This window comes from Platichthys flesus, chromosome 2, assembly GCF_949316205.1.
Source record: "Platichthys flesus chromosome 2, fPlaFle2.1, whole genome shotgun sequence".
In the NCBI taxonomy this organism is placed as follows: Eukaryota; Metazoa; Chordata; class Actinopteri; order Pleuronectiformes; family Pleuronectidae; genus Platichthys; species Platichthys flesus.
The window spans coordinates 16,413,940-16,426,904 of record NC_084946.1 but is presented as its reverse complement, the minus strand read 5'-3'; the positions used below and the strand labels follow the sequence as shown (position 1 = coordinate 16,426,904).

At 40.5% G+C, this 12,965-nt stretch overlaps 1 protein-coding gene across 1 annotated transcript; it reads left to right on the top strand.

Annotated features, from left to right (window-relative positions):
* The first annotated feature begins 1,059 nt into the window (after nt 1–1,059).
* Nucleotides 1,060–8,385, top strand: necap2 (NECAP endocytosis associated 2). Its single transcript, XM_062401766.1, has 8 exons — nt 1,060–1,208; nt 3,120–3,220; nt 4,237–4,341; nt 4,776–4,857; nt 5,322–5,430; nt 5,514–5,658; nt 5,754–5,838; nt 5,974–8,385. Exons 1-8 carry the CDS (start codon nt 1,114–1,116, stop codon nt 6,017–6,019), a joined length of 768 nt encoding a protein of 255 aa, XP_062257750.1. The 5' UTR covers nt 1,060–1,113; the 3' UTR covers nt 6,020–8,385.
* The last annotated feature ends 4,580 nt before the right edge of the window (nt 8,386–12,965 follow it).

The window sequence follows — 12,965 nt, the reverse complement described above, 5'->3', positions numbered from 1 at the left end:
GATGGAGGTTGTAAGGCAGAGGGTCATATCAGCCTCACGATATGTTGGATGCAATTTAATGTCTATTTAAAGACATTTAAATTTGTGGGGGAAAATTGGTTGGAAAAATTATAAAAAATATAAAAAATTGTCTCAACCAAAAATGTCGCGACCCCCCTGCAGTACCTCCGCAGACCCCCTAGGGGTCGCAGACCCCCTGTTGAAGACCTCTGTTGTAGACTATATGAAACCACTCATTCATGTTTGATACAGCTGTCTTTAGCCACTTTCTGGATAGAGCTGTTTTGCCAGCAACTAGACGCACCCTCAACATTTATTTATCTTGCTTTGCACAGTGAAGTTCTTCTAGGTTCTCACTGTAGAATACTTCAAATGTAAAATACATTAATATCTTGTAAGCTGCCTCCAGGACACTGTGGACACTTATCCAAAATTGAGCCCCAGATGGACATTCCCCAAAAAGGGAAAGTGGTTTAACACTGCAGTACCATAGGATGTCCAGCAGGCTGTCTGATTGGAGGAGTTATTTGTGCTGGAGCTGAGAAAAAGCAACACATTTTCTTCCAACTAAATTCTTTCCATGAGGGAGCACTGGACATTCGCCATTGCTGTCTGCAGATCCTGTCCAATTCTTCCTGTGACATTTACGAAATGCTCTCTGCTTCCTATCTTGCTTAAATAGCAAAAGTATTATACCATTTTAAGTTTTGAAAAGCTATATGTAATTTAGATACAACTTTTTGGTATATAGCATCGTTATAAGCTTTTTGAAAGAGATCAAGAATTGTCTCTCCTTCTGTATACTTTTCCTTCAGAAAGTTATTTCCAATAACATCTCATTTCAAAATACCTTATTGATCCTGATTTTGAAGATCATGGTTGTCTTTTAAGTCCTGGCAGCTCAAGACTGTACCCTGAATATACTTGTCTAATACTGTAGCGAATGTGCGGAGGAGGGTGTTATTCTCATTAGTGCCTGTGGGTCCATGCCGCACTGTGCGCCCACTCCGGCCAGGGGCGGCGCTGTGGTAGCTTGTCATGTTGTTCAGCTCCAGCCTCAGCCGTGTCCATTGAAAGTCGGAAGTTGTTTTCTAGTTAGTGAAACTTTACAAAATGGCAGAAGACAACTCTTATGAGTCCATGCTCTGCGTCAAGCCCGAGGTCCACGTTTACAAGATCCCGCCGCGCGCCTCTAACCGTGGATATCGGTAAGTTGACGTCAGAGGCCGCTTACGTTTGTGACAGACAAGTGTCGGTCAGCAAAGCTAACTTAAACGGACATACATCCATTATCGGACAGACTCGTTTGGCTGGTGTTTTTTTTAACTTTTCTTCCGTTTCCCCGATTAATGTCGTCGACGCTGAAAGCTCACAAAGTCCGTACACTACACCACAAAGTATTTAGATTGATCCTCATGGTTTTTCTGCCGGTTTGTGGCCAACAAGTTCCCCGCTGTTTCCAAAGAAACTTCTCCACTCCATATGCTCACGGGAACCAGACACCATCTCCGACAATCGGCTAACTTGAATCTCAAACCTGTTCAAAACGGTTAACACCAGCATTCCGTGAAAGATGCGGGGGACTTTGCTTATAAAACTATGAAAAGTTCTAAAGAGCTGAGCTCGTGCAAAACACCACCGCCAGGGGCCCTAAAAGCGTCAGATCGACCCCATGTCGCTTCTGTCCTTATTTTGGTTAAAAGTACGTTCGACCTTTGCACTTATGAAGCTAAACAACAGAACCGACGGTCTGACTTCGTCTTGTAGTCTTCTTTTCTAGTGATGCTCTGTATTTTTCCATTTTGTGTTGATCAAACAAGCTTCTATATGAAGTTGGACGACATGACAGCTCCCCATAAAACGAAGCCAAAACGTCTCGACCGCCCCCTGGTGGTTGAGATAGTATAGGTCACAAACCCCTCTTGCTTCATGTCAGTAAATGGGACTTCGAAAAATAACACAAAATTCTAAACACACAGCTGATTGTAGCTCGCGATTGGTCGAGTGTATCAGTGGTACTTTGATACCGCAGCTCGATCACTACTCTGCAGACTCTGGCACCAAATTACGTCATTGGCACAAGACGACTATTATTTTCATGATTATGGCTTCCAACGATTTTGTAATCAAAGTATTTGACAAAATGATTATCATCCTGCATTCCGTTTAACAATGAGCATTTAGATTTGTCGAGCCTTATGACGCCCTTGCGACACTGTCTGCGTGAGTGACTGTGCTGTGGTTCTGCTGTGTTCAGGGTTGTCTGTTGTTCTGCAGTGTGAGGTTTCTGGTATAACAACTGTATTTCCCACGCATATAAATTGGGATTTATACCAGGACACTACAGCACGGTTCCTGCTACGTTCATTATGGCCGCCAGGATCAGAGAAAAGACACACATTTTGGACCCGGTATCCTGGTATTGTTCAGTATTAGCCTGCTCCTGTCCTCCATCCTCAATCCCCCGCTGACCTGCGCTCACTTTACAAGTTATTAATGAACACCAACACTGATGAAAAACTACTACGACCAATACATTACTTAAAGTTTACTTTGTGCTTGTTTGATCCGTCTAGAGTTTATTAGAGACTTATTTAATCACGTTGAAAAAAGGTCCAACATCCGGATTCGTGAGCAGATATCATCGTTCGAGGATGGAGACAAACACACACGTGGAGTCAGGAGAGAAGTTCTTCCTGCAGATTATGACGCAATATGGTGTTTTTATTTCATTGTTGCAGGAGAAGCAACACTGTTTGTCCATGAACACATAAATATAAATTCAGCAGGTTTTTCTAAAGATCAGTTCTACGTGTGAGTGATTAGAAAGGAGCTGAGCAGTGCTGCTCACTCAAGCAGTGCAGACACTTTACAATCCTGCACTGTAGTTCTTTGTGACCGTTTGCTTTGAGTCATTTGACTGCAGAACAAAAGTACTTCCCTTATTGTCTGATCTTAGTCGTAGAATCTTTTTTCAATTTTGCTTCTTCCTGCTGTGCAAAGCAGAAGGAAAAATGAAAAATTAAATCCTGCATGAAAACTTAAATCCGCTTTTCTTGTGAACGACAATTACACAAACCACTTTCCTATCCAGATGAGGGTTTTTCTTGTTTCTGTAGTGCTGCTGACTGGAAGCTGGATGAACCTTCATGGAGTGGAAGGATGAAAATCACTGCCAAAGGCAAGATCGCTTTCATAAAGTTAGAAGACAAAAACACAGGTACAATATTGAAAACACTTCTGATTACTACATGTGATGTTGTTTTCTGCATGCATCTCATTGAGTTCATAATGTATTCATTCTTCACAATCTGCTCCTTTTATTAAACCTTTTGCTTGACTTATTTCCGCTCTGGTAAAATGTCATTAGGCCTCAAGTGAGGATACAACAGGGAAATTTCTGGAAATCTCACAGTGAGCATGTGGGCGTGTTGATGACGTTACAGCAACTAACCATTCAAAGTTGGTCATCGGTTCCTTTTGAACAGATCTGATGAGTATAGCCAGAGAGAGACAGAGCCTACCCTGCCTGATCTGCTCATCAGCACTGAATGTACAGTAGATCCTGGGGTAATTATTTGTTTAGGCTGATTGTTAGTGTCACTTTTAGGTAGAATGTGATGGCAGTTAAATGTCCAGTGTGTAAGACTTATGTGAAAGAGATGTTTTATTATGAATTGGATATAAAATAATCCTAGTGATGTTTTCACTAGTGTTTAATCGACTTAATTGTTCTCTTTACCCTAGAATGAGCCATTTATATAAACATCTGGAGCAGGTGCTCTCTACGGAGACCGCCATTTATTTTAAAGTAGTCCAAACTGTACAAATTCACACCGTTCGAGTTTTGATGACAACTGAAGGCAGCCATAGGTTTTCCTTGATGTTGGAAAGGGAGGTTGAGGGCTATTCAGCTGCAAGATGCCACTTCACCACTTGATGTCACTAAACTCTACACATTGAACCTTTGAAAATGTTTGAAGCCTGAAACCGATGGTCACCAGCACAATGGCATTTGCTGCTGTAGTAAACTCTTTAGTGTTTTAATCGAATAAGCTATTCAAAGCCACAAGTGACTTCTGAGATTTTCCCATAGAGGCGATTTATTTAAATGAACAACACATAGTGTCATACGTTGGTCACAGTGTGATCGAAGTGCCTGTGAAGCAGCCTTTTTACTTGACCCCTCAGAAGATACCCCTAAGGCACAATGTGGTGTAAATTTGTTCTTTGCAGGAGAGCTGTTTGCACAAGCTCCAGTTGACCAGTATCCAGGTTGTGTGGTTGAATCAGTCACCGACTCCAGCAGGTATTTTGTGATACGGATAGAGGATGGCAATGGTAAGACATTTTTAACAGGATATCAACTAAAAAGAGAATGTAACCTATGTACAATGTCGCAGTACGCAAACTTATTTATCCAGTTACCCTATTGGTCTTAATGTATGACGACCCTGACTATAATGACAGCTTATCATTTTGAAACTAATCTTTTCTAAATAGGAAATATTGTGACCTAATTAAAGCAGGCAGCTGTGCTGTGCTTATTGTTTCTTAAATTTGTTATCACTTATACAGCAGAATTAAAAACAAGCCTGGAAATACAACAAACTCTCGTCAGTCTCTCTAAGAATATTTGTGTCACATTTAGTGTCAGATAAAAGTTATGTAAGTATATGTTTATATTGTAGGAATATATTTGTTTTATGAGATGCAAAGTTACTTTACATCACCTGAAGTTTACTTTATTGTCTTTACAATTGCTTTGATTAAAGGACGTCATGCTTTTATTGGTCTGGGCTTTGCTGATCGTGGAGACTCATTTGACTTCAATGTTGCTTTACAAGACCATTTTAAGTAAGTTACTCCCTGTTACATGTTTATTTTTCTTCCAAATGGGTATTTTAACATACAACCTATGAATGATCAAGTCTGTATGACCTGCTACATTTTAATAGACTCACCTTTTTGTTTTGTCTAAATGTGAAGTTAATTTCCAACATTTAATCTTAAATGAGTGGATATTATGCAAAGTTGCATAGCATGCATATGTGTATTGTATTCTCTAATTATATTCTATAAAAGTGACTCATTGATTGCCGTTTGTTGACTTATGAACTAATTAAAACAAAGACCCGTGGAAAAAAGTATGTTAATGTATGTCAGCAGCAAGCAAGTCGTACCATTTTTAAAATGTTAAACCCACTGATCTACAATTTATTGTGTGGTATCTGCAACTGCACCATCTCTGGTTCATTCTTAAGTACCACCTTGAAGTTTAAATTGACCCAAAAATATTTTCTTTCAACTGTACTCTAAAGATGGGTGAAGCAAGAGGGTGAGCTCGCAAAAATGGAAGCTTCTGAGGTCACAGCCCCGAAGCTGGACCTGAGCTTCAAAGAGGGACAGACAATCAAGATCAGCATTGGGGTGAGCATGTAACCCACACATCACAGGTGGAAGGAGATGACCATATAAAGATTTAGAAACTGTTGTAACTCTGTCTACCACAGAACATCAAGAAAAAGGATGCGGGTGGTATCAAACCGCGGGGGGCGGTTGGAGGTCTGCTCCCACCCCCACCAGGCATAAAGGCTGGAGGCATGGTGCAACCTCCTGGAGGACAAGAGGCAGTCCCAGCTGTTCAAACTAACACGGGTGATCACCCTGCTATTGTATTAGATAAACATTTAAAAAATCATTACAAGATTTAAACGTCATTCATACTCAATTTTTTTTTTTTCTTTAAATAGACACTCTTTTAGACTTCGGTTCCCAAGTCCCTGCAGCCCAGCCCAGCTCGGACGGTTGGGGGGATTTCACATCGGCAGGTTCCAAGTAAGGTTTTCAGCATCTTTTTCTTCTGTAATGATACATCTCATCCATTTGTCATATATGTATCAGTTTTATGTGACTGTTTTTGAGGTATTCCTCTCTCATTATCACTCATCTTCCACCACGTCTCCTCCACAGCTCCAGTAAAGATGCTGTCCAATCAGGATGGGTGCAGTTTAGTTGAGTTGTGAGAAAATGTGCACACACTCAGGTTCCACACATTCCGTGGGCAGGACCATTTTGGCAAAAAGAAACTAAAAGAGAGGAACTGTTAGTAAAAACTTGACCGCCTCCGTCACTGCTTTTGTTCTGTAAAGAGTCTGTTTATGTTGACCATAGCCCGCTGACCAACACATTCTGAAGGAACAAACAGCTAAATGTACAGAATTTTGACAATATGACTATTCTTTTCATACTCTTTGCTATGCAGTGAGGTTTGTCTTTTGACTTTTAGTCTGGTAGCCTCTAAACTGTCATTGTTAGAGACTCTGCTCTCTCAGAAAAGTGAGAGTACTGTTGGTTGAAGTTCAAGGTTGTTTCCTTACACTAACAGGTGCGTGTCCACCGCTTTAAATCAACTGCCCCTTTATTTTATTTCTACTTTCTAGTCAATCTGTCAAAAAACAGATTTGAATCATATCCCTCTATTTTTTCTTCTGCTGTCAGTGTAACATTTATCTCATTACACCAGCACATCTCATCTCATGATTATCTGAACCATTTGGGAATACATAATGATTTACAATTGAAGTATATATGTTTTGTTTAGCTTGTCTGTGAATGTGTTAGTGATCTTACATTAAAGTTTAATTAGGTCGGCCCCGGGCACAGAATGGCGCACATTACATGGCCCAAACATGCTCGCTGTGCATGGCAAATGGCTCGATTGCACAGTTTAACAATTCAAAGATCCCTGCTTGAACTTTGCTCTAGATGTATGAAATTCAGGAGATGTGTCTATCAGGCAGAAGCCTCTTGGAGCTGGACGCTATACCCAACAGGAAATTTGCCATTTTGAATTTATCGGTCAAATCTTTTTCAGTCTAATCCTGATACTTTCATTGTAATTAAATGCAAAGGGTTTTAGTTTCTGGCCGTTGCGCAGCGGGAAGGTGAGTTTTTTTTTCTTATTTAAAGAAAGTCCAATTGCCCATGTACACTTACTACATACCACAACCTGGATTACTGACAATCTTCAGTCCTTCAACAATCACTCAACTCCTGAAGAAGGTGGAGAGGCCTGTTGTCAAAGAGGGAAAAAAAAGCTGGACATGGTGCCAGGCTTTTTGTACGGGCGACTTTTCAAAGAAGAAGCAAATCATTTCTGCCTTATTATAAGAAAAGAAACCATTAGCAACTCTGGACAAGTCATTTCAGTAAGGGATATTTCGTTGTCCCCAGAAATGATTGTGATAAATGATATTGTAATAATTTTGGAACCAGTTCATACCACTGATGATAATATTATAGCATATTCATAATTTACCTTTCAAATACCAATGAACTTTGAAGTCTTGAGAAAATTCAGTCTGACATTTGAATTAGAAAATATTCAAATGTCGTAAATAAAAAATGATTAAAATAAACCACACACAACCAAAACAATAATGAAATGGACACTCTGGCATGGTTAACAAAAGTCACCTCACTTTCTTCTCCTCTATGCTGTTGACCTATGATGATGTGTAAAGCCTTTGTCCCCCTGTCTGTGTGGCTGCTAGCCTGGTTGTTCAGCCACCAGATTGTCAAGGACCAGAAACAAAACAATTGGGTCTGGCAAGATGCCTTGGTAGTGCCCCTACTGACCCTGTTGGGTAAATTTCTCCTTGATATATGAAATGTTGTAGACAGATATATCAGGCAAAAACATGTTTATTTGGAAATGTTATGGTCATGTCAATTGTAGCTCTCGTCTTTACCCTGAGGCCTGTGAATTACCAGGTTTTCTTTTCTTACCCATCCCCAAGTAAAGTAATAATTACTACTTATTTTGTCACCTCCCCCCTCTCCTTTGTCTTGGGATTATGGTGAAAGTTCATGTGTAAAACAGTCAGCACTACTTGTGAATTCTCATTGTTAGTATCTTTGTCTCTTTCTTCCCATTCTGTTGTGACTCTACTTGAAATGTTACACACCGTCCTGTCTCCATTTCCAAAGCAGAAGTTTTTTAGATTAGAAGTAGAATCCATTGTTTCACCTACACAATCTATCCAAGGAGCGAGGGCCCTTCAATACTCCTCGCACCTTAAACTTTATGTTGATGTTTTAAATCGTCATCAGAAATACAATTTATCATCACTGTGTTGGGATAGAGTCGTGATCGCCATTTTGTCTGTGATTCAAAGTTTGAAAATGGTTGTCTGTTCATGTTTGTTTACACCCTCAATGTTTTTTCCTCATGTTTTTTTTCATGTGCCTTTTACCAAATAGAATTTTCCTTTATCTTGTTGATAATTTGCAACAAGAATTTGATCAAGTGCCTTTCTGAAAAAGATCTAAAACTTATAAAATGTTATGTTTCCATGTAAATAAACAATGTATTTCATTGGATTTTATTTGGTGAATGTAAATCAATGAAATAACCAGTAGCTCTGGAATTACAGGATTTAATCTGAATTTGTTTGTTCTCTAAAGTTTATGCCAGATTTTTCCTCTTCACTTTTGCAGTGTGTTGTCCAACATCAGAGTTTAAAGGTAAACACGGCATCAAATGATAACATGAAGTCAGCTTAGAATCATGTTGAAAACTAAAGTTTTAATTTTGTTCAGATTGATATCTTTTATTTCATAGTCATTGTATGGTCTATGGTTGTAAAATAATAAGATCAAAAGTTAGATGTTTACTATTGCTATTTGATCACCAGCCATAATGAGGTTACTCTCCTCCGCCTTATACAGCTTTTGGGAGCTAAGTTCAGGTGAAGGTGCTGATGAGTAAAAGGAAGAAACTTGCACCTGAGAAACAGTGAATTTTCAGCTTGTAAAACAGCACAACTTTAGTCTGAGTGGAATAAATATTGAGAACAAATCATTCCATTTAGAATTTTTATTCATTATAAATGTGGGGATAACGGGAGCACCTTGAGTTTGTGTTAAGTTTGTGTGTCCCTCGTTGGCAGAGAGGCCGACGCCTGCCGGCCCTACAGGCCTTGGTCCGGTAGCCAGGGCGCCAGGGCAGCGTCGCCCACCTGCCCGGCCTCCGGAGAGCATCGGGGGGTGGGCTGGCTTCCTCTCCTGGTCCGTGGGGAAGGTCAGTGGCAAGCACCACTGCCACGCTGACATTTGAAAGTGAAGCTATCGGAGTAACATCATCCATTATCTCCAGAAGAAGGAAGAGATACCTGCTCTTAAAGGGGAGAAGAAGCCATGCTTCCTGGCGCTCCTTTCAGACGATGCAGAGTTCTCACGGTCTTTGTTGACCTCTCATGAGGAAGTCCTCTTCGATCTTTTCTTCCCCTCTGCTGTTGACCTCTAATGATGATGACTGCTTCTTTTTTTCCAGTGAGTTGATGGTCATTAAAGCGTCTGACACTGACAATGAGAAAAGGGCTGTGTTGTGCAAGTTTACACCTCTCATGAACTAGTTCAAAGTTCAGTTCATACAAGTAAACATGAATAGTTCACGTTCATAGTTCACCATTTAAATTCTGAAATAGTTCATAGTTCAGGTCATTTCATAGTTTTAAGGTGGAAAGTGAGAATGAAAGACTTAACTTGTTAAAGAAAACCTTATCCATCACTACCCCTTGCCTTTACTGTCGGAATCTTTATCAGACAGTGTGTAAAAATCCCTCTCTGCTTTCTCTTGCCATCTGTACATGAGACCGAGAGCTGTTGTGTTGCAGGTATGGCCTGCCCCTTTAAGGGAAGTTTGTAGTGTGCGACGTAGTGCACCAGGGTATTGTGGGAAAATACGCTAAAAGTGTGTGTATAACGAGAAGTGACGGACCAACTGGAGGTGATGCGAGTGTTGCTCCTGCTGTATATCCGAGAAATGAAGTGGCCGCATTCCAAGTAAAGAAACGTCTCCTCCTCCTTATTCACGGAGCGGTCCGGACGCTGGTTACCGGCCAAGATAACCAGTGACAGGGGCGGCTCCTGGTACAGGCGACATAGGAGACTGATTTATCATGACGTGACACATGCAATTTAAAACAATACATTAACGTCACACCATCCTCTAACCCCGGAGACGCACCGGATGTAGAAAAGCGCTGCGAAAAGCGGTCCGCTTCCTTTCCTCGCCCATGTTAAATACTTGGGCTGCTCGCACGGGGAAGAACCGGGAGGCTCCGCGGCCACACACACACATACTCTCCTGTGAAGACCAGGATCATTTAGCCCTGAACCAGCGCGGAGAAATGATGATGATGATGAAAAATTAAATATAAAAAAATAGATATAAAATAAAAATATAAAAAAAAATCATCCTGCCCGTTGCGCACATCCTGCGCAGAAACCCACTGCGCACATCTGCGCAGATGCCCATTGCGCGCGGGGTTTTTTTCCAATTAAATTTTTTCCCTGTTTTTATATTTAATTAAGTTAAATTGACATAGTGTAAGATATTTTGTAATTAATAAATGAAATCCCTTCAATTCTAAGAGGTCAATGTATTTCTGACCTAGAGAGAAGGAATGGGATTCGAACCCAGGAGTCTGTTGTTGGAAAAGAGACACTCCAACTAGGCCACACCACCTGATAGTTCCCATGAAGAACTAAACACCCTAAGAAGATGGCCAAATTATCTTGTGTGTGTGTCCGTGTCATGTTATGCTGCTTTTGATAAACACTTCAGAGAAAATATTTTGTACTTTACTACATATATTTGACAGCCTTACTTAAAAGTTACTTTTAGATTTTTGCCTTTTAGATACTGGATGATTGTGAGGGAATAACCCAGTACGTTTTCCAACCTTGTCTTTGAACGTCTTACAAGAATCATAGTCTGCTGTGTTGTCCTAGGGCTGCCCCCTGCTGGCTGCTGGGTTCCTCTGCTGCTCTAGCTTGGTTTGTGCAGCTTGTGATTTACTTAAGTTGTCCATCAAAGAAAATCTTGAATGTCCTTCAAGAGCAATTTGATGTACAACCAGCAATCAGTGCACGACAAAAATAAACAAATATAAACAATGTAAATAAAACACAATATAAAAACCCTATAGAATAAGTAGCAGGGGGAAATTTTCTTTTAATAAATGAATTGATAAGTCCACCAACAGAAAATTACCCGGCAACTGTTTAGATATTCTCAAAACATTTCATTCTGCTTTTAATTTCCTGTTGTGTTTCTAATTATTATTAATGTTGGTGACATTTCCTTGATTAATGGGTGGAGGTTTTTACCTCTGCTAAGGAGGTTATGTTTTCATCTCTGATTTGTCCGTCAACAGGTTTATGTAATAAACCACTGGACCAATAACCACACAGCTTGTTAGAAGGAAGCTGCATGGATCAGAGATGAACCTATACAGCTCTGTTGAGCTCTACTGAGTGCCAGTCTAGTGAATGAATCTGGAATCTTCTCTCAAAAAACATTTCCCCAGCCCCATAGGGTTTGTAGTGTGAAGCTAATGAGGTGTTTTATAAAGATGTGATCGAAAACGTCAGAACAAGTGAATCCACTTTATTTAAGCATGAACAGAAAAAAAGGAGTTTCATTTCACTTCACAACAGTTCCTCATAGAAGCATGCTGCACACAAAGAGATGTATAAAAACCTTGGGGATGCATGACAGTTTGCGTGTGTATGTTGGCGCCAATCTTAAATCTCGCCTAGGGCGCCAAAATTGCCGGCAATGATATGATATCATATGATAGAGGACACAAGAGCAATCACACAAACTCTGCAGGGTGTTGCGTCAGTGAGGGTGAGCGCTGACCAATGCTGCGTTTAATTTTATACTCGGAAGCGTACGTGCAACTCGCTTTCAAATGGAAACACTCCCCTTTTGATTGGTGGATCAGGAACGAAACAGTATTTGATTTGTTTGTGTCAGTCCAGCCCCTTGCATTTCGCCACTGAGGAAGCTTTCACTAACCAGTGACAGTTCGGCGGTCGTTTTTTTTTTTTTTTTTTCTTTTTCTGTCTGTGATACCGCCCCCCCCCCCCCCCCCCCCCCCCCCCCGGAGACACTGGTCTAAAACAATCAGGGAGGAATTGGAATACTATGTTGCATACATGTTTAATTGAGAATGGTTTTGTACAGAACCCAGCTGATACCTGTGTGTCTATACAAAAGCACAACGAGAAAGTAATCAAAATCATATGGGTTGATGATCTGATCACAGCAGCTAGTAATGAGAATGTTCGGAAAAATGTAAAGGGAATTGTCACTAACAGAAAGGTTCAAAATGAAAGACTTTGGAAAGCTGAGACATTTCTTGGGCATAGATTTCGAACAAACAGATGGTGTAGTCAAAATGTCACAGGAGAGATATGTGAGCAAAATTTGAGATCGATTTGGGATGCAGGATTGCAAAGCTACAGAAACCTCATGTAACCCAAAACTTGAATACCCAGAAGATGCAGAAAAAAATGAAAGATCCAAGAAAGTACAGGGAGGCATAGGAAGTCTAATTTACTTGTCCACATGTACCCGACCAGACATCACTTTTGTGGTCAGTAAACTCTCCCTGCACTTTGCTGAACCAACAGTAGAACACTGGAACACAATAAAACATGTGTTCTGGTACCTTAAAGATACAACAGAACATGGATTATGTTTCAGGAGAAATAACAGAAAAACTAGGCCTAAGAGTCTACAGTGATGCTGACTGGGCAACAGATCCAGCGGATAGGCGTAGTACATCAGGTTATTGTTTCAGTCTAAATGAGGGAAGCTCTTTGAGATCCTTGAAAACAAGAAAACAACCAACAGTAGCTTTATTCACTTGTGAGGCTGAATACATGTCCTTAGCATCAGCCATAGAGGGAGGCATCTACTTAGAACAGCTACTCAGGGGTGTAGGAACATACCAATATGCACAAACACAGTATGAAGACAACCAAGGTGCCATAGCACTCGCCAAAAAAACCGTCAACAGACAACGGTGCAAGCACGATGACATTAAGTATCATTTTTTAAGGCAAAATGTGAACAATGGAAAGTTTATTTTGGAATATTGTCCTAC

Coding starts and splice junctions, on each gene's coding strand:
- necap2 (XM_062401766.1), top strand. CDS start 1,114: ATGGCAGAAGACAACTCTTATGAGTCCATGCTCTGCGTCAAGCCCGAG. Junction 4,858..5,321: donor GCTTTACAAGACCATTTTAA/GTAAGTTACTCC, acceptor TGTACTCTAAAG/ATGGGTGAAGCAAGAGGGTG. Junction 5,659..5,753: donor AGCTGTTCAAACTAACACGG/GTGATCACCCTG, acceptor TTCTTTAAATAG/ACACTCTTTTAGACTTCGGT.